At 40.3% G+C, this 27,008-nt stretch overlaps 1 protein-coding gene across 15 annotated transcripts in view; it reads left to right on the top strand.

The window, feature by feature from the left end:
* Positions 1–27,008, top strand: part of wnk1b (WNK lysine deficient protein kinase 1b) — a 92,662-nt gene that overhangs the window by 28,000 nt on the left and 37,654 nt on the right. For all 15 annotated transcript variants that reach the window (XR_004342658.1, XM_032589386.1, XM_032589385.1 and 12 more), the window contains exons 4-6: positions 17,215–17,387; positions 23,038–23,258; positions 23,787–23,944. Coding sequence is in view for 14 of the 15 variants with exons in the window: in XM_032589386.1 (XP_032445277.1) it covers positions 17,215–17,387; positions 23,038–23,258; positions 23,787–23,944 (552 nt within the window). In the remaining variant the exon portion in view is untranslated. The remainder of the gene's footprint in view (positions 1–17,214; positions 17,388–23,037; positions 23,259–23,786; positions 23,945–27,008) is intronic.

Below are 27,008 nucleotides of genomic sequence, written 5' to 3'. Positions count from 1 at the left end.
ACTTCTACTATTTAGGTGAATTACAGAGAAACCTGCTTTTATGATTTTACTGTTGTTAAATTTCTCCTCATCATAGTATTCACACTCGATATCTGGAAAGGGATCTGCAGTTATCAAGTTTACATCATACAATTTAGAATCTGAAAATTCATAATCATTCATTATTTTTGTTTATTGTATTTTAATATAAAAGAATCCAATTTAAAAAAAGGAAAAAAAATAAAAAAATAACAAAGTACTTAATAAACCCATAATGTTAACATAAAGCCACCTCACTGTTTGTTGGACATCCTCTATTTATCCACTATTTACTTGTCCAGTTGCTCTAAGGATCTAATCCATATACCTCGAGCATTTTCAGGAGCATCCTTTGTTTTAATATAAACTTTACAATTCATCGTCCATGTTGCCTGAATTTTATCCTCCTCAGCTGTTTTTAGTCATTCAGCCCGTCCTCCAGATGACCCCTGCTTGACCCTGGTGTTTCCTCACTCTGCTGTGTCCATCCATCTTTTTGTTCCTTGCTATTCTTTGTGTCCAGTTCCTCCCAGAAACTGCACCTCTCCTCTTCTTTGTCCTGCTCTCCTTTTTTGTCTGTGTTTATTCCCTTTGCTCTCCTTCCAGATGTCTGCGCTCAGTGCTGCAGTGTTTGTCTCCATACTTGTCCTCCTCAACGGCATAGTTTTGTCCTCCATCTCTTTCTTTCTTTCCATCTCTGTGTCTATAAATAGCCTCTTTGTGAGTTGGAGGTGTTGGTTTCTGCAGTGACGGCACCCTGATTCGCTTAGTTTTGCAGCACAGACTTTTTATTAACCTTCTTAAACACACCAAGTGCCCAAACACACCGAGATAAATTATTAAAAGTTTGATAAAATATTTCTTCTGTCAGCTTAGGTTTATGTCCTTTACTGTCAGCTGTAGCAGGATGGGTGTTAGGAAGGTGTTAAACCAGGGAAATATGGCTGCCATCTGGACTGTGACAAGAAAGAGATTCAGGAAAACAATTTGTTCCTTTTGATCAGTTCTGTGCAAAATTGCTATTTTTAGATGCACTCCATACATAGTTTTTGCAGTTGAGATCATGGCTCCCTAGAATGAATATTAATTCTGTGTTATTCACTCCTGGACCAGATTTAATGTGTTCTGGTACCTGATTGAAACTTAGACACAATTTGGCGGTGATCCTAATGGAATATCTGGATAAATTCAGCTTTCATGCAGATACGATGCATAAACACATGTTCTCACCAACATTCATGCAAACATTGATTTAAAAAAAAAAAAAAAAAGTTTACATATCCACTCAAACAAACATACAAATAGAGCATGAGAACTCACATTCATCTAACGGTCAACATGTCCATTCAGACGCCGACATGCCTGGAAACACACACATGCACCTAATCAGGGTGAGGCATTGAGGGTCCCATTGAGTAGAGGAGTTTGAGGTCAGGTTCGGGGGTCAACATTTACGCTGGTCAGAGATTCCATCAGAGGCGTTCTTCAGAATGATGACAGATTAGTAGAGACAGGCGGGAAAGGAATCACATCTGACATGCTGTGCTAACTTGGTATCATATGGGCACTGAGACTTGGACTCGTTTCCGGTCTACTTGTGGGTGTGTGCGTGTGTGTGTATGTGTGTGTGTCCTCAGCAGTGTTGGACATGTGGTGGACTAGTGAGGCACATGTATTTGTAAAATTGTAAATCATTTCTCCTGGAATAAATCAATGGCTTTTATAAAAATCACCTGTAGAAATTACAATTACAAAAAATTAAATCATGGGAAAAACTGTTTACTTGACAGCTGTCCAGCAGACGATCACTGTTGCCCTTCACAAGGACAGAAAACGTAATTCCCGTTTCTAAATTTCTGTACTCAGGCATGTCATTGTTATGGCAGATTAAGTGGAAGGAAAAAGTGTGGCAATCTTGAAACGATTGGAGACAGATGACTTTATAGCGGAGAATTGAAGAACTGACATCTAAATGAGTTAATATAAATGCTAAAACATATCAATCTTTGTGCAATAAAGTTTTAGTTTTTGACTGGAAATTAAATTTTTAATGGTATTTAGATGTGTCAGTTGGGAGTTCTTGTGTTCCCTGTAGTCGAACCTAGGCGTTCAACAGGTAAACATAGTTGATCGTTCTTATCTTATGATCAGTCACGTGGACATCCTGTTTTCACATGCTACAGTGTTATGAAGCAGCATGTTTATAATGCAAATGTTAACAACAGCCATGCACCACCCAAGAGTTGCACCTGTCAGTAAAACTGCCATCCCAACAATAACCGTGAGTTTGACTTGTGCTTGATGAAAGATTCACGAGTTTGAGCAAACCTACTGGACCGATCCATCACAAGCTCAGTCAACAAGTCGTAACATTTCCAAGCAGGAGCATGTGACCTCCATTGTTTTGGAGATTGGCAAATAGAGACACAAATAGACACTGGCTAATAAAAATAACATGAAATGCTATAAATGTGAACCATTTGTCAAATGGCACTCCATAGCTGGCAGTGTTGAATATGGACCAGGGTGAGGTTTTACATTCCCTGCTTAGGAGATGAAACATAGCAGAAATGTTTTCAGAAGGTGGGGGCTCAGACGGTTATGTTGGCTTAGACAGAGATGCTTAATTTTGAAAAGACGCCCACTCCCGACCTGCTGGGAATGTTAAAAAACTCTCTTCTGATATGGTATTTTCACAATTGCCTGCCAAGTGTCAAAGTGTGTGTGTATTCTTTTCTGTTTTGTAATCAGAGAAATAAACCATATCCCCAGACTTTCAGCCACGTATCTAATTTGCTGAAGTTGCTTTGTGTTTTAGGCCCTTCGTTCTACATGAACAGGTGTGGGAAGCATTTGAAGCTCTGATATGTAGTGTAGTAGTCATGCTTCTCTCCTCTCTTCTGGGGATTTGGACTTGAATCAAAAAGAACCATCGCAGTAACTCACATAATCTGCTAAGTGCATATGTTGCGGGATTCTCTCTCATCAAAATCCAAATTAATACTTAATGAGAAACGTCAAACTTGAGCAACACTTCCGCCATCCGTCCCACGTTTGTGTCGGAGTACAGACAGTATGACCTTACAGTGGCTTGTTTACAACTAACTCTGGGTCTTTCTTAACTTTTTCCTCTCGCCATCAGCTTCACCCCTGTTTTTTTGACCTCGATTAAACCGGGAGCTGATGTAATGTTGGGCTCGTGTGTTTTCATCCCAGCCAGGCAACATAGTAGAATCAGTTTTGTTGACTTTCCCCCCTCTTCTTGTGATCGTTCCCTCCAGGAAAGGTTTTCCAGAAATGTCTGTTTTTCTCTCTCCGTTTACAATCTGTGTTTGCGTAGATCCTTGTACCTGTTGAACTCATGCTTGTACATGTGATTTATTGTAGAACTAGAACTATTTTTTAGCCCACTTATTCTTTAACTTTAAAACGCTTCTATTTCATCAATATTTTACACATACCATCTTACTTTACTGAACTGTTGCTAACATATCACATTTTTGTATAGTGATCCTACGATCCTCAGTGGAAAGAAGGCTGAACATATTTTTTGCTGCATAATATTTATCTCTAAACCAGGTTATGTAGGCCCAGGCCTCTAGTGGTGGTAAGTGGTTTGCTATTGTAGAAGCTTATTGTTGCCAGATGTACTTTGTAATGAACTACAATGGTTTCATTCTGCAGTGACAGATTTGTACAATATTGTAATTATCCACCCCCTTCTTCACATGAAAGTGTGCCAGCTATTAAACCAATGAAGAGACAGCTGAAATAACAAGCCCACCTTTCCCCCCCTTAGCTTCAAGTTCAAAATGACTCACAAGTTGGACCCAACTGGGACCTGAAATCACAATTAGAAATGTTTTTGTTTAACTAAATCTAAGGCATGTGGTTCTATGCAGTGTTTTTGTTAGGTTTGGAAAAAGTCCGCTTGAAAACGGGACATTAGAGTTGGTTCAGGACTTGTGTGCACCGCTTGATGTCTTAGATAGACAAATAAAGCGTTGACGCACGGTTCAAAGTTGGGGTTCGCCCACGTTGACATAGTTTGTGCAATAAAATGGTGGTCTATATACTCTCAGGGTCAGTTCGCTCACTTGCCATTTCGTTCAAGCCTTCATCTTCTCATAGCCACAAAAAAACCTCCCTAAACCGTGACCAAAAACAAAAAAACATGAAAGTAGCTGAAAGGAAAAACGTTAGCCTGAAACTATGACCCAAATCTAAAACCTTGTAGCTAATACTGAAACTGAAAACTGTGAGACCAGAACCTTGAACTGAACCAAGGCAAAAAACATATTGAACCAACAACCGTAAGCCTGAAACTAATACAAATAGTTTCATCTACTTGATCAATTTGACCTCCATCAAAATACAAATACACCTAATCATTAGTTTGTGGGCTTGCTGGATAAAGTCTTAGTTATATAACCTCTTCCTTCTGCCAGGTTTAGAGTGAACAAAGGTTCTGGGAGAACAATGGATAATGATGTCACTCTCTGAATAAAGGTTGTACCTTTACTGTCTTTGTTGGAAGTTTTAAACACATGGTGTAATAAATGGCTTCAGAAAGCTTTATACCAATGTGTGTGAACTGGTGTGGTCTCATTGGTGAGGGCCTGTTGTCATTATCATAGTCATCTTTACAGAGAACGACACTCATTATGGAGATATAATTGTTTAGCCTTTGTCTCAGTAGACAGCTCATTATCTATGGCGTCTTCCCTCCTGTCTTTCCTTATGTTTCCCAACCCACGTCTCCCACACTTCCTCGCCTACCACATATTCTGAGCTCCTCTTCTTCTCCTCAGCCATTGGCATTCGTTGAGCTCCTGCTTCCTCCTCGTCTTATTTTCCTGATCTTCTGTCTAGCCCATATGCTTCCACCATTTTCCTCCTTCTGTTTTATAATTTCCCCCCTTTTGGTCTTCTCCTGCATCTTGAATATCCTTGCTACTACACTCCACTTCCTCAGATTATTTCCTGCTGCTTGTCTGAGGCAGGTCCACTAGTTGTTCACCCATCAGCAGCGTCCGTCCTGATTTTTCGTGACAAAGGCAGCTTGTGTCACTCGTTGATGTAACCGTTAGGCTGACTCAGTCTTTGTGACATTGACATCTGTGCTCTCAGAGAGGCTTGCTGGAGACAGACGGGCACCTCTGCAGAAACACGACACCCTGTGTGCATATGTGTGGGTCAGTGCATGATGTTCTCACACTTATTGCATCAATGTACCATTCAGTTCTGTTTTTATCTTCGCTAATCCTCTTTCAGTATTCTGCAGAAATTTGCACTGTTAGGCAGACTAGAATGATCAGGGTCCATACAGAGCCTAAACAGGCATTAAATTTAAGTTTCATTCTGTAATCTAGATCTATATTTGTTTCCCTTAGACTCTTGAGACTAGATCCTAGAAGCTTTAGGTAGCCATCCGTGCATCACTCTTTCCTTCAAGTTCTGATTGGGCATTTAAAGGCAGATCACAATCTACCTTAAAGTCATAGTGAAGTTTGTGTGTTCATACTTAAAAAGTCTTAAATTTATGTATCTAAGATTAAGAACTTTGAAAATCTTAAATACATCAATCATGGGTCTTACATTTTTTGTGGCAGGATTACTAAATCTCGTATATATAGTTTTTTTATTTTTGTCAGGCAAAAGTTTGAGTTGCTCACATCTTCATTGCCTTCAGTGGCTCAATGCAGTTGATTCACTGAACTCACCTGCATTGAGTTGAGTTCAGCAGCTAGCAGTGCTAGTGGTTAACTAGCAGCTAGTTAGCCACTAACTGATGGCTAGCTAGATAGATTTCGTGTCTATCACGGGTTAACGGACTCGAGACATGGGGAACGATGGTGACAGGCGAAAGTCATTGGCTTGGGTTGAAGCCCGACACGCAGGATGCGACAGCGACAAAAGTTGAACATTTTTCAACTTTCTTATGTCGCGTCACAAACCTGTGCAAGTCTGTGTTTACTAGCACAAAATTTCACATGCACGAATGAAGGCGGGCGAGCAATTGTCGCCTCAAGTTACAGGAAATGAATGGAGAGGGAGCGACATCGCTGTCAAACTCTGTAAGAGCAAATTTCTCGCCAGTTGGTCGGATGATGTTGTTTTCACCATTGACTCACTTCTGTTACCAACACATGTGAGGCTAGGTGCATTCAGTGCCAAAACATCTGATGCTAGGTGCTATGGGGGAATGAGGCTGAAAAGGGCTTATTACTGCAAATACCCATATCTTAATTTTTATTTGTTTTGAAGAGCTACAAGTGCATCCAGCTTTTGAAATATTTTGCTGTCATAACAGGAAAAAAACTTCAGAAGACAAATATGCCCATTTCCTCTTCCTGTGACCTCACTTCTGTCCTCAGGTCTGCTCTCAGGCCTCCCCCTGCGCCTCACTTTCTGTTTAGTCACTCATCCGTTCATTTCAACATCTGTACAAACAACTGAAGGGTTTTACACTTTCTGTGTTTGTGTTAAAGAACTACATAAAGCAAATGTCTTTATGGAACGGGATTTGCTTCCACTTCTGAAGCTGTACATTCATATTTGCCTCAACAATTTTTCTTTTTCTAAATGCTCATGTGTCCTAGAAAGCATCATAACAAAAAAAAATAAAAATACAGGAAAATCTTTCTGGCGTATCATAACAGCGTGAGCGTTGGCACTCGTGGTCTCGACATCTGGAACAAATTGACCTCCAATCCAGCCTGTAACATAACCACAGTCACTCATCACACACATTCACGATGTGTAGACGTTGACCCCGCATGCACACAGAGGTTTTGGCGGCCGGTCGCCCTGGAACTGACCCGGCTGTTTCTCACAAATTATTTTAGTTTCTCTTACACGTCTCTATCGGTCAGCTGTATCTGTGGAGCCGCTTCGGTTACCCCATCAGAGCTGGAGCCTAAATCCGTTTCCTCCCCTTCGTTTTAAACCGAGCAGCTGCAGAGGAAATATAGACCAGAGTGAGGGGCGGAAAAGGGCAGACGAAGGCTGGGAGAGGTGAGGAAGGAGGAAAAGTGATTCACGATATTCAGTGTTGCTGTTTTTGTTCCATCATGTCGTCTCATCTCCAGTTCCACTCTCTGTGTGTTGATGGTTACTTTATAGATGGATTTTGTTTCTGTTGACAATTTTCCAGCACATTATTGTAAAGCCGTTGTTAGTTTGTGGCAAAAGTAAAACTGCGTTCGTTTAGACACACTCCTCCTCAAGTGGATGTTTCAGAGACACAGCATAAATATTGAAGACTGTAAATATAGAGGACACCACTTTAATTGCTTACTGATCCTCTCCTCCCTCTGTGGCCATAAATATTTTTTTTTTTTTACTGCACAACTTCCAACTTGTGTGCCTTCAAAACAAATAAAGGGATCTCAGGGGTCTAGTTATGATGATTATTTTAGCTGTTCTTAAGTCTGATCCAGACTGGGGACATTTATAGTACATCTTCACTGCTAAAATTACAGATAAAACCAGATATTTACATACACAGACTTCTCAGTTTCAGATCCATCGGAATGGACGGTAGAGTGAAACTGCAAGTCGATGCTTATTCATTTATAAGAATGGCCCAGTCAAAGTCCAAACCTAAATCTAGTTAAGAATCTGTGCCAGGGCTAAAAATGATGTTAGCAGATGCTCTCCATTTTACAGCCTGTGCTCTTTAAAAGATGGAGCCTACAGAACTTGTGCTTTTTATTTATTAGAGTACTTTCCCCTCCTACAGTACAGTGGATCGGGAAGGCTCGTTTCTGGGCTTTCTGCCTCTCAAACTTAACATTTGCATTTTTTCAGCCATCACTATTGTTCCCCGCCACATACCGCACACACAAAGTGCAGCTATGAGGTTGGATGCTGATGGCTGCTAATACTTTGTGAAATGTAACCTGAGAAGTGCTGAGCGTTCAGCTTAGGTGTTAATAAGCGGAGCCCTAGATTTAATGGAGTGTAAAAAGATAGCCCACCCAGATCATGCAATAGCCTTATCTGGGTCGGTCCTTGTCCCTTTTTCCCCCCCCTTTCAGATAAAACTCCCATGTTTCCCACTGGTCAGGTCATCAGCTACTGTGCAGTGTGCACATAAGCAACCCTTTAGAAAACAACACGCAGACATGTGTGTCAGGTTTCCTGGTAATGAACGCCTGCTTGTAGCATCTGTTGGTATTTTCACAGGCTTTAGTCAGGATTTTATCCATGATCCTCCTAGAGTCTCTGGGATGTTTCTTCTAATCTAGCAGCACTGCAGACTCTCTAAGCTCTTCTGTCATGTTTCTTCTTCTTCTTCTTTCTGCCGCTGGATGTTTAGCTCAGTCGGCTGAAGTGGGACTAGATTTAAACCTCTGAGGCATGTCCAGACACTATTGGAATGGCTGCTGGCCATCAGCATATCATCCGCTCGGATCTGTTTGTTTATGATGTGCTAACAGAAAGGCAGGTGGATGCGCACTATTTTAGGAGTTTAACCTTTTGCACTCTAACTCTTGCACTTGCTTATGCAACACATAAGTACAAACACTTATACTCTGAAAAAAAAAAGTTAGAAACTTGACTTCCTTTCATGCGTTTAATGTGCAGCCAACTCTCACGCAGCTGAAGCAGTACACCGTGGCCTCCTTCTTGCCAAAAAGGGGTCAAGTCCTTAAAAAGTTCAAAGACTTTGGTGTGTTTACGGCAGTCAGGGATGGTGATATATGACAGCCATTTTCATTCAACTGTTTTAAGTTTCAAATTAATCTTTGTTGTAGTTCAAAGTAGGTTTTGCAGCTAAATTAGTCGAATAGGACCTGGAAAAGTGAGCACAAGAGGTCCATCATTTCCCTCCCATTTCAGTTTGCTCTGGACCCAAACGGCTGATTAAATGAACTTAATAACTTGGCTTCCAATCAGAAAAGAAGACATGGTCTGAATCGCATCAAACTAAATCATGCTGAGGTCGTTTCCCCTTTTTAAACATGGACAATATGGAAGAATTTGAGGTTTTCTTTTGATTTAATTTAATAGGATCTTAAGCAATTGTGCAGTTATAGTTTATCTGTGCAGCAGTGTCTTGTAAACTTTTAAAAACATTTCAGCCACAAATATTCAGCCTCTGGCAGGAGTTCTTCCTGGATTGCCCTTTATTCAGCCCGTCAACTTTGACCAGCTTCCCTGTCCCTTCTGAAGAAACAGATTATCACGGCATTATGCCACCACCACCGTGTCTCACATGGCGGATCCAGGGTGAACGGTGCACCCTGATGTTGTTCTTGACACTTTTCCATAAAGGTCAGAATTATGGCTAATAGTTGTGCTAATAATAGATTCTCCCACCTGAGCTGTGGATTTCTGCAGCTCCTCCATAGTAACCATGGGCCTCTTGGCTGCCTCACTGGTTATTTCTCTCCCTGTTCAGGCAGCTGGCTATCACCCTGGTGTTGTGTTCGCCGGCCTTCATGAAGCTGTTTGTTCACTAATGTTCTCTAGAGCAACAGGTTTTATTCAGGGATGTCAAAGTAAAGAAGTATGAATTGAAACTCTCCTCATATTCATCAGATTTTTGAAACTGTGTGTCATCTTCCCTCCACTTCCCAATATGCTCTTGTGTCAATAAGATCAAGAATCCCAATAAAACACATGGAAGTTAGTGACTGTAATGAGAGAAATGTTTGAGAGGTTTGTTTTGTTGCAAAGTGCTGCATTTCTTTAAAAAGTCTTCTAATGCATCCATCACTACCTTTAACGTCCCTTTTCAACTCTCGCTGGCCGTTCTGGTCATGCGACTATCAGAGCTGCGTTTCCTTTTCTTTGACAAAGGACACCATTCATGACTCCTAATCATTTCACTGAAAACTCTGGGTGAGTAAGAACTTTTAGTCCTGGTTAAATAGATTAGCTCATCTGATTTCAGATCAGTAAGTTAGCTTGATTTTAGATTGCACCAAAAGGAGATGATGCATGATTACCACTGTCAAAGCGCTACATATATCTTAAAACAATGCTGCAAACTGGAGCTTGGATCTAGAAAATCATTCACTTGAACTTGGGGCGGACTTGGCATTTCAGCATTTTGCTCATTAGCTCCTGGAATCAGGATTACTTCAGGTATAATCAGACCCTTTGTGTGCAGCGTGCTGTTAAGGATTAACACTTTACATCAGAAGTTTCACTCATTATCTTCAGATTTCCTCTTATTACACCCTGGATCAGGATGACCGGATCGAGCGGGGTCTGAATTTTCTTTTTTCCTTTTATTCTTAGAACCAGAAAAGCGGAAACTAGAAGACAGAATTGAGAAAGAAGGGCAAGGGAGATTAAGCGTAACCATCAGAGCAGAGGGCAACGACTCCACTGGTGAATGGTTAGTGTGCATCGTGCAGCCAGGCACAGACTTGAAACATCACACAATGAGTGACAGGCTGGGATGGCAGCCATTGTTAGAAGATGAGTGTTTGTGTTCACATGGCCTTGTTGTTGTAGCGGTCTGAAGGAATGGTCTTTGTTTGTAGTGTCCGCTGCTGTTCAGGACAACAAAACAGCAAAAGAAAACCCGATTATATTTGTATCCAAATAGCAAACATCAGAAAAGCCACTCTTGTTACACTCACATGTTTCAGATCCATTAATATGATGGATCACATTAGATCCAAAAAGCTGTTTTTAAAATGAGAATTAAGTAGAAAAAAAAACAATCTGGCACTGTTGAAGAATATAAGCACCCCTTTGTTACGTTATGAAATTATGGATTAGTTAATTATTTTTTGTTTAGTTTCAACAGCCACAGCCAGGCCTGATTACTGCCAGATCTGTACAATTAAGAAATAATTCCAACAGAACTTATCTGACAGCATTAAGTGGATTGAAATAATTTCACATTGTGCTACAATCTAAATAAGTTTAAGAAAAGGTGGGAAACAAAGCCAATCTGTCAGGAGACAAACCCACTGCAAAGGCCAAAACAACACAAAGTACAGTTTCACTTTTGTCAAAAAAACATTTTGACAGTCCTCAATTGTTGGGAGGGAAATATTCTATGGACTGATGAGATATTAGTTAATTTTGGGGGGAAAATGTGCATCTCGGTAAATCTTGCATAAACACAATACTTCATGCAGAACATTATGCATACATTCAGGCATGGTGGTGGTACTGTAATGGTCTGGAGCTGCTTTGTTGCTCGAGGACCTGGACAACTTGTCATAAATCATCTGCACGTTGTGATCTGAAGCACATTAACAAACCCACTTCTGAATAGCTTTGAAAAACACACAAAAAAGGCCTAATCAAAGTCTAAAGGTTAAGGGGTAATTGTGGGTAACTTTGTAAACTTAATAAATAAAATCATCATTTGAAATCGACTTTTTGTATTTACTGGGGCTATCTTTATCTGATATTAAAATTAGTTTAACGATCTGAAACATTTACCCATGATGATAAAAGTGAAAAGAGAAGAAATCTTTTTGACATCACTACATGTCTCACCCCATTTCCTAAAGAAAGCAAGCACTGCGTTTCAACGCCATCCAGTCCAGACGCAGATGCACGCTGAAATTTGGCCCCTGTTACTGCAATATGTGGAGTGGTGATTGATGGGAAACCAAAAACCATCTAAATGGGAGGCATGAGGCGGAGAGAAACGGATTGTTGTGACAGCGAAACAAAGAGCGAGTTAGGAGCTCAGAAAGATGGGCTGAAACGGGGGCGGGATTAAGATCAACGGGACATTCGGGGGATTTGAAAAGAATTTGTGACCAAAACAACTCAGATCTTCATGTGTTGCTTGACTTTTGACATAAATTGACTTCTCTCATCACTTTCTCTCCTCTTCTGACTTCTTCTTGAACCTATTCCTCCTCTCATCCGTCGGTCTTATTCACACCAGATGCTCTCACTCTCTCAGTCTGGCTAACCATAACAAGCTGCGGTGAAGGTCTTGGTTTGTGTGTGCAAGTAAAGCAAAATGTGGGTCTTTTTGTTAACATGTGTAGGTGTGTGTGTGTGTGTGTGTGTGTGTGGGTGTGTATGTGGCGGTGTGCGTGTGTGTGTGTGCTGCAGAAGGGGTTGCGCTTTGTTGCAGGGAAGCGTTTCCAGACCGTGGGGGGTCTGAGGAGCGCACCGGGTCTTTGCGCCCCACCATGAGTCTACAACAAGTCAGCTCATTCATGCAGCCAGGATGTGATTAAGATTTACAGGTCCAGATTTTGGAGTAAAAGACCGACTGTCAGAAAAATCTGGGTCAGAGGTGGACCCGCTGAAAGCCAAATTGGGTCGGCAACTCGTTCTTGGAGAGCTTTGACCGAAGGTTTACGGTTTGCGACGGCTTTCAAAACAGTTTATGATGCTACATTAGCTGTTGCAGTTAAGGAATAAACTTTTCCTCTCGCTTTCATGTCTTGTACTTGCAGATTTTTTGCTTTTTCAAAAGTCACATTAATTTTTAAGTGCAAATTTTGCTTCAAATCAGTAACAAAAATTATAAACAAGGTATTTTTCTGTAAGCAAACCTCAAGGCTCTATGATGCACTCAGCCTAAAATCTAATAATTTTATTAAAATGTATTATTTTGTATTTTTCTTACATTTTTAGCAAATTTGAGCTACTGTATGCCTTTTCCTAGCTAGAACATTTGAGCTTTTCAGCCATTTTGTGTTTTTATCATAATCGCTTTTATTTATTAAATTATTTATCCTTCTGTTCTTTTTATTTTTACAAGTTTTTTCCCCCATTAATTTGGAAATGGGAAATGGGTTTTGTATGCGTTCAGTCTAGTTAATTCACGTAAAATTAAGGTTTTAGCGACCAATTAACAGTTTCCTCTCATCCTTCTTTTTTTGGTCCCTCATGTAAATAGAAGAAAATTGCTCCAATTCCACAAAAACCCTGAGAAACACACATGTCTTTGGACTCAGATAATCAGATCCAATTATTTGTTCTATATTTAATCTCCCCGGGAGAGAGCCCAGCTATTACCCTTGAACTCTCAGTTATTTTGTTATGATTTGCTCGAGTCCTGGTTTTACCGTGAGAGAATAGTTGTTTGCTGGCACATGTAGCAAAGCGGTCAGCTGTAGCCTCGGCCCATCTGCCGCTGGGATCGCTGCTCTCGCTGGTTGGTGTGCGACAGCCCAGAGACGGCGATCGCACAGTGCTAAAACTCAGCGGGACATCCAGACCTACATGAGCTGATCAGTGGGTATCGGCTTTCCGCTCCTCTGCAGCAAACAGCATAATACTGTAACAGTGCAGATTGCGTTTCTGCCAGCCTCTCTGCCTGTTTGCTTGTTTGTCGGGCTGTCTGCGAGCCTGTGTGCTCTGTGTGTGTGTGTGTGTGCTGTCCTTGGTTGGCTTCTGCAAAGCAGAAATAGGCCAGACAAAATAAGAGCTGTCACATACTCAGGGTTGTATAGGAGGCTTCTTTGAAGCCCTCAGATTGGCTGAGGGAAGGCGGTGACAATGCAGAGCCCGGGATTAGAGAGTGTGAAGTCCTTATGCCGAAACGCAGCGTCTGTGTGCGAGTGGCAGATAAGAAGCTGCAGATTTAAGTGCGCAGGCATGTCTGTGTGAGGTGGAAGGGGTTTATGAGAACCTGAAAGAGATGATCTTAACTGGAAAATGAGGGGATATTTTGGAGTCTGGCAAACTCAAACCTCATGATGTTTTTGAAGCGAGAGAGTGAGGGAGCGAGGGAGAAAAACAACCCCAGTCAACAAGAGAACCTATGTATTATGGATCAGATTAACCCACATCCTGACATCCCTTTAGTCTTTTTTATTACACATGTACAGTGCCTTGCGAAGAAAATCTGTTGAATTTCTTCACGTTTTTTCTCATCATTTGCAGACCTCAATGCATTTTGAGATTTTATGTAATGCACCAACACAAACTAGGTCATTATTGTGAGTAGGAATAAGAAAAAATATGGTTTTAAACATTTTCTGACAAAAATCTAAGAAACCTCTTTTTAAAAAAAAGAAATCCAGCACAGACACTACCTGCATTTCCATTACAAATGTGCGCAAAACTTTGTTGATTTTCTACTAAAGTAGAAAAAAAAACACAATTTCATAATTGCAGTGTTTCCTTTAAGTTAGAAACGTAAGTAAAATCACACTTGGATACGTTAATGCGATGTCATTAAAAAAAACATTCCACACCATTGTCCTCCTACCACTTCCTGTCGTCGTCTTCATCTTTTCTGCCAGTAGCAACATCCGGTTGTTGATCACGACTCGTGATGAGAAAAAATGTGTTTCCATTACAGCTTTATACACAAATTTTGTTACAGCCTAAAAAATCCACCTCGGTCTGAACATGTTATCTAAAAACAAAATTGCCTTGTTTCCATTAAGAGAATTTATGTTTGTAATTCCAATATGCACAATTATTTGGTCAATGGAAACACAAATTGGGTGTTGACCGCTATCAGTTGTGCACTTGACAAATCTGGCCTTTAGAACATGCTCTGGTCAGATGAGACTATATATTGTATGCTTTTTATCCACTTACAAAACATTGAGGCAGAAAGCTTTACCTTGAACTCACCATCTCTATCATAAAACAGAGTGGTGGCAGTGTCATGCAGTGGGAATGCCTTTCTTCATTGGGACAGGGAAGCTTGTAAGGGCTAATGAGAAGTTAGGTTAAGTTAAATACAGGGCATATCTGGAGGAAAATATGTTGCAGGTTGACCTTTCAATGGGAAAACAATAAGTTCTTCCACTTCACAACTTCGCATCTCTCTGTGTTGGTCTGTCATACAAAAATGGGAAAGCGTTGCCACGGCAGGGAAACCTTTTGCAAGGGTCTGTACTGTATTAAGTGCCATCTTCAACTCCTCTGCTGTTTCTCAGTCCATTTATAGACTAAAAAAGCAAACATTAATATTGGATTAGTGAGTCCTCTCAGACTTCCTGTCTGCTGTCTCCAGCCTCGTCTGTCTGTGGACACACAAATATGCACACATGTGGTCATGTTTCTGTCACTTCCCTGGACATTAAGTTGACCCACGCTGGAGACGAGCTGCAACTCTAATCAAAGGCACTGGTTGTTTGGGTAAATATATTTACAACAAGAATGTTTGTCATCAGGTTTAAGCCTAATCTGTATAGTTTCTTAACAGATTCATTTGGGGGTAACACACACATTGGGCACAAAGAGCTGAATGATTCTAGAGTGAAGAAAAGAGAAGAACCATCCAATGCCCAGTGGAGGGGCTCTAAGTGTTATGGGTCATCTGGGTCTTAAGTGCTGCTGGGAAATGCAATACTGTCTTCCAGGCAGTCAGGTGACTAGCAGCTGCAGTCATGTGACCAGTAGATCGGATCATGTGATCGCAGCTGGGGGAAAAGAGCCGAAGAAGAAGAAAAGAATGGGAGTAAAGCTTAGTGGATGATTTGTGCTGTCGGCTGCTAATGTCTATCATCAGGAGAAGTGGATGCAGCAGCAGCAGCAGGATGATGAAGGGATAAGCTTTTTCAGGCCGTCTCTTCCACGCACATGCATTATTTCTGAAAGCGTCAGTGTGATTCAAAGCCCCTTAATGTGCTGGAGAGTGAATAAGTCATATGATGGAGACGGAGCTCTGGGTTATACACTATGAGCTCATCACCTCAGATATTCCTCTAATCTTTGAGGTTGCTCACAAGGTTTTCTAAAAGCTTTAAAACCATTTCAGAAGACATTGTGACTGTTTCCCTGAGCTGGTTATTGAGCTTTTTCAGTAATCTGAAGCAGTGTGTCATTTCTTTTACCACTTTGCAATAATATGCTACTTTCTGTTGGTCTGTCAGTAAATTCATTGAGGTTTAGAGTGAACACTTTGGCAAGACACAGTAGCTGCCTTTTCTCTCAAGAGATTGGAGGTTTTCTCAAAAATCAGGGAATAAACTGTATCTTTGAATCATTCAAGTTAGAGATTTTCTCTTTATCTCATAATCCACTGAATGTTTTTTTAATGTTTAATTCATTCAGCATCAGCCGATCCTGTTGCTCTTTCTGTGTTTGTCTGTCTGCTGACGTTTCATCAGCAGATGACCCTGACGTTTCATCCTCTAAAAGGGTCACAGACATTCATTGACATAAAACATTCTGGTTATCTGTACAGTCAGTTTAATCATTGGTTTTTATGCTTTTAAACCCTTTTTTTTCCTGCCTAAATCTGGTGCAGTCTCCTTTCACCGGCTGTAAGAAGTCCATGTTTGGCATGCAGCTTAATAGTTTGAAGTCACTGAGGTTATTACGGCTTTATTTGTACACAAATCCCCTCAGAATTGAGGATCCGTCACCTTTTTCTACTGTTGTTAGGCAGCAAAGATTATGTTTATTTCTGTGCCAGCGATGTGCCGAATGTGTCATTTAGCGGTTTAGGACTCATATATTTTGTTCAAGCACAATGGATGAAAGCAAGGAAGCACACACAGGCATATTTTAAACAAAAGAATATCATAATTCAAACAACCTCTGTGAGGCTTTTACTTTTCCTGATAGGTTTTATCCTTACTTAGGTCATTTCTCCTGAAAACCTCAGTGATGTCTAATCTAGATTTCATTAACGCATTTCCATTCCTCGTTATTTATACAAGTGCCTTGCCTTTACACTAAAAGAGCCTTGTTCATTAAAAGGATGTTTTTCATTATATTCGTAAGTGTTTTATAATATTCACCAGAGCAATAATTACAGCCCTCATCTGAAGTTTTGTTTCCGAATAATCATGATGATGAAATAACATCTGGCAGAGGAAATGGCTACTTATTTCAACTTGAGAAACCAGTTTGCTATAAACAATCTAAGCAACATGTTGCTGCCTGAAGGAGGCAGAGATGATGGACTTCTACACTTCCTCTAATGGATGTTTGTGGCTTCATTGACTTGAAGGTAAAAGATCACATTGATGTGAACAGGCGAGAATTATTTCTAGATCCGTTTTTGAATTTTTTGTTCTGTTCAGATGGAGCATTAAAACCATGTTGTTTTTGCTCAACCAATTGACTCATTTTGTAGAAAGTCAGCTTCACCTCTGCTGATTATCTCTTCTCTGTGAAAACTTCCTTCCCCTGGATTTGATTGTAATTGCAATCTCCATGTTAATGTCTCCGATTTGACATAAAAAGTCTGGCAATCAGATTTCCGTCGTGCATTGCTTGTATTTATCATTTGCTTTGCCTCCTCTTTACCAAGTGTCCCTCTCTCTGTCCTGTGTGCAGGACCGTAAGCTGTCCAAGTCGGAGCGCCAGCGGTTCAAAGAGGAAGCCGGGATGTTGAAGGGTCTCCAGCATCCTAACATTGTCCGCTTCTATGACTCCTGGGAGGGTTTGTGCAAAGGAAAGAAATGTATTGTTCTCGTCACTGAGCTCATGACATCTGGCACGCTGAAAACGTGAGTACAGGAGCCTAAAAAGTGTTTTGTAATGCACTTTTACACTTTATGCTTTGTAAACGACTTAATCTTTTCCATATATACCTTGTATATATGGCATACAGTTGTTTTCTTCCCTCCCTCTGAGCATATACAGTGAACCCTCGCTATCGGTTCACCGTTCACGGTCTCGCTGCTTCGCGGATTTTTTTGTGCAGTTTTTTTCCACAGTGCATTGTGTTCTGCATCCTGATTGGCTAAACAGTCTCCGCGCCTCTGCTTTATATACCGTATCGTTCCAATAACGTTACGGTATTTAAATATACGTATTACAGCTCGGCAAATTTTGGTAAATGTTTTTGCCCAGAAGAAAAAAAGAGCGACTCTAACACACGCGTGTCCTATCTAAGAATAAAGAAAAAAAGAGCGATAATGAAGAGACTTTACAATATACAGGTTTGGTATATTAGCACCACTGACATCTGTCAGTTTCCGCCTGCCCCGTTCTCAAAACTCAATGTGAATCAATCAATCAATCAATCAAATTTTATTTGTATAGCACATTTCAGCAGCAAGACATTTCAAAGTGCTTTACATCATTACAAACACAGAAACACAATGCAATATAGAATCAATAATCAAAACAAAGCATTAAGTCAAGTTCCATCCATAAATTTGTAATTGATTACATTTCTTTTTTTTTTTTTTTTTTTTTTTTTTTTGTAACCCCTCCAGGGGGTCTTTTTGTGGGCTCTAGTGTCCCTTTTTATGAAGTAGGCTGACAGGAAAGGGGGAGGGAGAGGGGGGAAGACATGCGGTAAATGTCGCCGGGTCCGGGAGTCGAACCCGCGACCGCCGCGTCGAGGACTTGAGGCCTCCAAATGTGGGTCGCGCTAACCCCTACGCCACCACGGCACGCCCCAGTAATTGATTACATTTCAAATACAATTCTAAACAGGTGGGTTTTTAGTTGAGATTTAAAAGAAGTCAGTGTTTCAGCTGTTTTACAGTTTTCTGGAAGTTTGTTCCAAATTTGTGGTGCATAGATGCTGAAAGCTGCTTCTCCTCGTTTGGTTCTGGTTCTGGGGATGCGGTGAATAATAGACATGCCATCATGAAATGCCTCTCTGCTGATGAGGATAGACGCGCATCTGTGAACGTCATTGTTACAAAAAAAGGCAATAAGCTCGCGCCACACAGTGCATCACGGGACACCGTCAGCACACCTGCCAGCTGCTGCTTCTGCTGCAGATTCCTCTCATTCCTGGCGTTGCTCCTCTGTGCTGGGGGTAGAAGAGCACGGCTATAGAACCAGACTGTTACAGTTGGAGGGAGACGAAAGAATCTTGGAGAGATGCTTGGCGTAAATTGGAGAAAAAGCACAGAAGGGGACGTGACAAACCACTGGCTCACCTGTAACAGAGGAGGCAGAAGTATTTGTCAGAGTACTTTTCAGGAGAGTGGCGCCCTCCGCTGGAAGACTTCATTATGAACGAATGCAATCTACTCCATTTTGAATTTACAAACTCATATTTATTAAACACATTTTTTCTCTGCAGCTTTTGATGACATAACATTGCATTTCTTGTTAAATGAAAACATGTTGTTTAATATATAATAAAACCAGAATGCATTCCCACTTGCACTACACTGAAACCTGTGCAGTTTTGCTTAAAAAGTCCCCAATCGGGCGTGCCGTGGTGGCGTAGGGGATAGAGCGACCCGTATTTGGAGGCCTTGAGTCCTCGACACGGCCGGCGTGGGTTCGACTCTCGGACCCGGCGACATTTGCTGCATGTCTTCCCCCCCTCTCCTTCCCCCTTCCTGTCAGCCTACTTTCGTATAAGGGACACTAGAGCCCACAAAAAGACTGGAGGAGTAAAAAAAAAATGTGTAAAAAGTCCCCAATCAACATATTATCAAGATTAAAACTTATTTTCCGCATGCAGCCAGCAGTTTTTGAGGTTTTTGCGAGATCTTGCAGCCTGTGTGGTGGTTCGTTTATGGACAGGATGAAAGCTGTGCAGGGGTTCGGCTTCAGTCCAGATGAGTTCTCAGAAAGGAGAGGTGCTGTGCTGTGCTGAGGCAGTGGAAAAAGAAAGAGAGATGGTGGGGGGCCTGATACGGAGGGAGAAAGATGGTAAATATGGAAATCCTGACCAGCACAGCTACAGTGCATGAAAGGAACTTTATGCACTGCGTTTTCTTACAAACGCATGTGGATATGTTTGTAAGAAAAGTTTGTCCTGCTTTTTTTTGCTGCTATTTATTAAATATTACTAAAGTGCCTTAAAGGTGACATACTTATCTGTGTACTTGGATTTGTGTGCTGGAATAAGAGCGAGTTTGAGCGACTTTGTGTGGGAGAAAGGCTGAGCAGTGTCACTTCAGAGCTCTGCGTGCCACAGGGTTTAACTCGTCTGTCAGCACCGCTTTGACTCCAGAACGGGGGAGAAATAAAGCAGAGGAGACGGGTGAAGGGATGGGAGGCGGAGGGGAAACGAGGTGTCATGTTTTCTGCGTGATATGTGGGAAGTGGAAATAAAAGATGAAATGAGGAAGAGAAGGCAGATCCACTTTTTGTGGTACAGATTAAGACTGTTCACTTGAAGCTAAGTACAATTTCTTAACATATTCTTTGATTTTTAAAGCACTTCCTGTAAAGCACTAACCACACTGTTCTGGGCTTAAACATCAGTGTTTTGCATTAGTTTAGTGAATATTAATATGACTCAAGAATTCAATGAAAGTATTTTTATCACTTATATAGCAACTTACAATAAACCAAAAACTTTATCTGTTTTACATATTTTAGTCTCATGTTGCAGTAAATAAGCTAAAAATGCTCTTTTAGCTTATTTGCACTGTTATCTGTGTAAGGTAGAGATGCATCAATGAATCCTCTGGTCACTGGAATCGAAACATTTTTACGTTTGACAGTGAACGCACCACACCATGTCACTGCCATGTTGTAGTGACCACACTCTTCAGTGTGAAAGTTGTAACTGAATGTGTATTTTTAGTGTCAGTAAGAATTTTAATGAGATTAGAGAAAGGACAGAAGATACAGGCTGTTGTTAGCAATGCTAACCACATAGTTCATGTTAGAGATGGTTCTGTCTTGACAGTAATATTGTCTTTGGTTTGATAGGAAAATCTTTCATCATTCATCTTTAATTTTATTTTATTGCCATGCTATACCCAGACCTATAAACAAAATATAAAACACATTTATATTCAATTGGGTATTTGTGCTTCCAACAAACTAAAGCATTTTACTGGACATTACTGAGGAAATAATTGCTTTGTTTTATGTTGGAAATTTAGTTTTGACATTTCAGTTTAAACTTAATCCCTGGCCATGACATAGTAGTACTTCTGTCAGCTTAGATCTGTTCATGACGGGATATTTAACTAGCATTAACTTTTAAAGTTTGTCATTTCTCTAATGTTGTGGCACCATTTCATGCCATACCCTTTAGCAGTGTGCACCACATTATGTTCAACTGAACAGTTCTTGTAATATTTATATTAAAATCATAAACTGTACTGCAGATAGTAATTATAAATGTATTTCATGACTTGTTTTGCTGATAGAGCCAGTCTTAGCTGGTGTTTGTGTTTGCGCTCAACAAGCTGAGATGTTTGTTGGCCGTGTTGGACTAGCTTGTGATTTTTAGGCCGTTTCTCATCAGCTTGGACAGATTTGCAGCTGGAGGCTGTCAGCAGCTCTTTCTTAGAGTTTTTTTTTTTTTTTTAGCATAAGGAAAGGGAACGGATTAAGCCTGAACTGGGAATGACCTAAACAGATCAAAGAGAAGATTAGTTTAAGATGCAGAAGTTACTTTAACAAATATAATCACTGTAAATCACAGTATCCTTTATATTGTAATTGCTGTTTAATAAGGTCATTTAAGCAAACGAGCTGATCAGAAGTTGCTTCTCTGCACTATTTCAAATCCTTCTTTTGGAAAACTGTAAGAAACCTGAATTTAAATGCCAACGAACAAACATGGCTGAAAACCGATGGGTCATTTCTTGTTACAACTCTTTAATAGAAACAGCAGCAATGCGCTGTAAACATTTCAGTTGATTTACTAAAATTAAGAACGTTTCCGTTTTAAGGTTGAGTCTCTCCTGTGCTGTCGTCGGGTTTCCTCCCTCTTTCCAGAGCCATGCGAAGCAGGTGGAGTGGCACGTTTTAAAACACCCGCAGGTGTGGATCTGTGTTGGCTCTAAAAATCACTTGGCGGCCTCTCAGTGGGTGTCTCCCTGTTTACTGCAAGGTGTGTGCTGGGAGAGGCTCCAAACGTTCACGTACCAAACAGGAATAAGTGTGTAGAAGTAACGAACCGGTCTAAATTGCTTTAAGATTAAAAATGCAGCAAGTGCACAGTAAATTATTGCTTGTTGTTCTCAGTCATCACGATTTAATGGGTTCGAAATAAGCAGCACGGGAATTGCTTGTCTTGTTTGATAAGATGCAATGAATGCTGTGAGATTGAACCTGCACTGTTTAAAACCAAATTAGGAGCATTTCTGATGATGTGGGTCTAAATGTCTTCTGCTGTTGCATCAGAATGATGAACATTTTATTTTTTATAGAGACAATGTTTGGATCCTTTTCCTTTTAGGAGCTCGAAATGTATCGCTTAATCAGTTTCTTTCTTTGTTCGACCTCAAAAGATAAAAAGAGCTTTTACTTTTCAGCTTACACTCTTGAATCCAGACTCATTATGCAGTCAAGAAAAGTAGGGAAAGGATTGTGCTTCTGTTATTTTAAGAGATAAGATAAAATTTATTGTCATTGTCATCAACAGATTACAACGAGATTGAGATTTGCTCGACTCGAGTTAAGATGCAGGTTATGTGTATATACATAATATACAAAGATAAAGAAATAAATGGTACAAAATGAGAAATAAATAGACATCAGAAGATGGTTGCAGCGCCTGGAGGTGTCGCAACAGAATTTACATTTTTAACAAAGTGGTGTCAAGAGCAGAAGTTCTTATGCCTTTGAATTTAGTGCCATGATTGCCATCGGGTAAAAACTGTTATTTTAAGAGTTTTAAAAGTGCACATCTTTCTTTCATCAATGCCTCTCTGCCTGTCTTTGCTTTTTTTTATGTTCTGTATTGAAAGTCTTGCCATAATGGAAAACTTTCACGAGAATATTTTGTATTTGTATGTCTTAATTGAGTGGTATTTTAGGCTGCCTCTAATTTTACAGGCAGGGGAATTAATTTCAATAATGGCCATTCTAATTTTGAGTTTGTGCACAATGATGGGATAATTTATAATGAGCTGCTCAGGCCTGGACTGTCTGCCAAAAGCAAACAGTTATATTTTATCTAATGTGTTGTGCCCTTTCCGTCTGCTCCCCTGTCTTTGTCTGCAATGCCAAACCTTGATTTGGACTCATTAATTTTCCTGTCAGTGTCGCCCTCAAAAAATTTATTTATTTATTTTTTGGCTGCTTGAATACAGATTCTCCAAAAAATATAAATAAAAACCATCAAGCTGTGATTTAACTGTCTACAGTTGAGGTTAAATTTGGATTTCAGCCCACAGGAGAGACGGATTGATGTCATTTTAAGCATCTTGCTTCCTCTTTGTGTTCAACAGAGCGTGACACTATTTCTAATTTCTCTTTCCACCCCCGTTTCAGATACCTGAAGCGCTTTAAGGTGATGAAAATCAAGGTCCTGCGCTCATGGTGCCGGCAGATCCTTAAAGGTCTCCACTTCCTGCACACCAGGGCCCCACCCATCATCCACCGGGACCTGAAGTGCGACAACATCTTCATCACGGGTCCCACGGGCTCTGTGAAGATCGGAGACCTGGGACTGGCCACGCTGAAGAGGGCCTCCTTCGCCAAAAGTGTCATAGGTGAGAAAAACATTCGGCCCGCAGAACAACAGCCGAAGTTTTAAAGGGAAACAGCCTGTATACTTTGCAGGAGTAATACCTACTTGAAATGCAAACATCTACACGCTCACATTAACTTTATTGCTAGTTGTTAACGTGAGCCGCAAGTATTTGGAAAGTACCTTCAGCGTGTCCGCTGGTATGTCGGGGGTTAGGCTGTCTGAGGATGTAATGGCTGCACACATAAAGAAAATAAAAACCTGGCTTGTTTTCAGTTGAATAGCCATGTAGCTGACCACAGGTATTTTCTTCGTGATGGCTCCGAATTCCTTCTCCTTCCTCCTCTACCTTTAAGCGAGGTTCACAAATTGTTTGTAGTAATTACAGAGACCACGTACAACTTTGTGGTTTGCTGCATGTTTTTCTAAATTACATTTTACGACCTGAATTTGACTGTCAGGAGTGCGAGCGGTTTCCTGGGATATTTTAAGAAATATTGTGGCGATTCAGACATTTAAAGTTCTGCCTGTTTTTTGTGTTTTTTGAAAGGTACCCCTGAGTTTATGGCTCCTGAGATGTATGAGGAGAAGTACGATGAATCCGTAGATGTCTACGCCTTCGGGATGTGCATGCTGGAGATGGCCACCTCTGAGTATCCCTACTCAGAATGCCAGAATGCGGCGCAGATCTACAGACGGGTAACAAGTGTAAGTCTCTGCTTCCTCTGAGCTCCTCCGTCAAGAGTTTTGCTGCACTTACAGGTCGGAGCCGAAAGTCTTGTTTGTCTTTTCGTCTCATATCTCCGTCCTGTGTCCGCAGTTTCCCCTCCGCACTTGTTTACTGCCTGTATTAATAAATTTGGCATGAGCTTCAGGAGTTTCAGTCATATGATGCTGTTTTTTGCTCTGATTAGTCCTTCCATGCACTCTTCCCTCTCACTGCAACTCTATTTTGTTCGTTTTGCAAAATACACTTAAAAAAAAGAAAGTTGCAGCAACATGGAAGGTGATCATGTCGGGTCACAACCGCGTCAAATGAAAGATTTGGACCTCATTGCTTGAGTTTATTTTATTTACTCTTTCTTTAAATGTTCAATGTTTTTATTTAATTGGATAACTTTAAATAAAGTTTACATCGATTAGTATTGATGTAATTTGTTAAAAATACCTAAGAGCAACTTTTTGTTGCCCTCCTTTCAAAATATATTCTGATCATTTCAAAGTTTAATTTCAGAAACCGTTTGATTTGGTCCTTGCTGTTCCCACCGCTTCTGTTTTGCTTGCACATTTAAATTGAAAAGATCCAGATTTAGATTACCTGTAGTGCTTTGAGAAAACAGAACCCGTCCCTTGTCCCGGTGTCCCCTCCGCCGCCCCTTCCTTCTCAGTTTGATTTAAGACGCTACATGAGCAGAATAAATTCAGATGGTGCGGTTTTAGATCTGACGTGTGGCTTCCAGCCCCAAATCATTTTTGCCTTCCTGTTCTTTTTACCTCGCTTTCAATTTGTCATGAGTTCACTGAAACCTTATTAAGTTATTACTGTGACCCCAGCACTGGGATAACTCAGCTGTTTGTGTGGAAGCGTTTGCTTAATATCTTCCTAGCAGACAGATCTCATATACTTTAATCAACACAGCATTTTGCAAAACACGAATCCCAAACAGCCGACTTTAGTTTTGAAAATGTATCGCCGTCTGTGTGTGACGACACCTTGTGATCGCCATAGGCCGCCTGATCACCAGCTTCCCTTCATTTCTTGGGGTTATCCAAAGGTTAGCAAAAGAAATATTTTAGGTTGTTGATGATTTTCTTGAGGGTTTGGTTGCCCAAGGAGTTTTGCATTTTGTTAGCAGCACTATTTGGAAATGTTCATGTTTATGATACAATCTCAGGGTTTCTCCGGACTGGCAACCTGTCCAAACTTTGTCCTGCCTCTCGAATGCTTTTTATTCATAACTGCTCCACATTTTCTGTTCTTTTATCTAATATTTTGCATCTTTTATAGAAAATGTCCTACAGAATAATGCAGCCAACAGCATGTTTAACTGTACGTCTCCTCAAAGCTCTTCCTCAGCCACACATACGACCCACACCCTTCTCCCCCCACTTCAAATCAGAGGACATTATATCTACTGTCTAAAAATTGTCTTTTGGCGTTTATCCAGCCGGTTATATAATTGTCCTTCTAACAAAGAGATGCCTTCAGTTAGAGCAATCTATAACCTAACAAGAGGAGTGCTGCACTGCTGCCACAAATAATTAACGCAGTTGTGAAGGATAAGTGGAGAATTGAAGAAGGATAGGACAATTGCATCTTGTAGTTCAAAATAAATCAGAAAACTTTGAAAAAGATAGGATGGCAAGGTAAAATGAAATGGATTGTTTCTGTGGTAACATTGGTTACTGCTGATATAATGTAGACATAAATAATAACACATATGATCTTATTTTGACTATCTCTTGTGATTAAGCCACATTTTTCTTACTTTTCCACCCTTGCATTTCCCACTGCCCTCAGAGAGCATTTATTGTATAAAACTAATATCTGGTGTTGAAATCAGGTTGTTGTTTAAAAACGTTTCCCTTAAATTCAAAAAGGAAACATCTTAAATGTTTCCTCAGAGATTTTGATTCATATTGACAGGATCCCGCAGTTGAAGTAGATTTATTATCTTTTTTTACGTCCATATCTCCGATTACTGTGGAGACCGTTGAAGTCATGTTCAAAATAGCAGTTTAAGACGATTTGAGCTTTGTAAATTGGTGAAGGTCTTTTTACCTCAGAAGGTCATTTATGTTTATGTGTGACTTTTTCAGCCTCAAACATGTAAACGTGGATAAGGTCAAAGTGTCCATCACCAGCGAGTAACAATAGCTTTTGTTTTTGTGTCTGCTGGGAGTTTGTTAAAAAAAATAACCAACATTTCATGCAGGTTGTGAACAAGTAAACCTTATTTTCATGCTGCTTTTTTAATTCATTTATACGTTCAGTTATCTTTTAGTCGTTGAGGGGAAGCAAGTAAAAGCTAAAGGCTAATAATTTTGTTACCTAGCGGTACAGCTTGCATTCACTACCTAGCTTATTGTACAAACTACATTTTTGTGTTTTATAGTTATTTGCTTTTTTTCTTTGTATGACTAACATGAAATATATGAGAGAACAATATTAATTTTAGGATACATTTATGTTCAAGACGCTAACATTATATGTTGTTTTTTTTTAGGTAGCAAAGTTGAAATAGTTTTCTGGTTGTTTTTCAATTTTCTGAGAGGTTATATTTTGTCTAAGAAACCAAATGACTGTATTGTATGCTTTTTATCTTTTTATATCTGGCCAAACTGTGTTTTTGTGATTTATTCCTTCTCCTTGCTGAACATTCCTTCCTTCCAATTAGCCTTATTTAACTAAAATCCCTCCCTTCTTATTCCAGACTTAATGCCATTACATCGTCCATCAGTCCTAACTTTGTTTGGCTTCCCAGTGGTGTGTGTGTGTGTGTGTGTGTGTGGGGGTGTGTGCGTGTGGGTGTGGGTGTGTGTGTGAGAGAGAGAGATTTTGTGGCACACAGAGATGGGGGGGTTGTTATTTCATGGTGAAGCAGCTGGAAGGCAACATGCTATGAAAGAAAAGAAAAAGGTGAAGGATGAATATTTTCTGGTTTGAAGGTTGAGTGATTCCAACTTTGTCTTCATCAACTCGTTGAGTTTTTTTTTAAATTTATTTCCATTTACTTCTTTAACAACTTAATTGGTAAGTTGCTATTTTCGT

This window comes from Xiphophorus hellerii, chromosome 17 (assembly GCF_003331165.1).
Source record: "Xiphophorus hellerii strain 12219 chromosome 17, Xiphophorus_hellerii-4.1, whole genome shotgun sequence".
NCBI lineage: Eukaryota > Metazoa > Chordata > Actinopteri > Cyprinodontiformes > Poeciliidae > Xiphophorus > Xiphophorus hellerii.
Note: the sequence above shows the minus strand (reverse complement) of the source record. Positions and strands in the feature narration are given on the sequence as shown.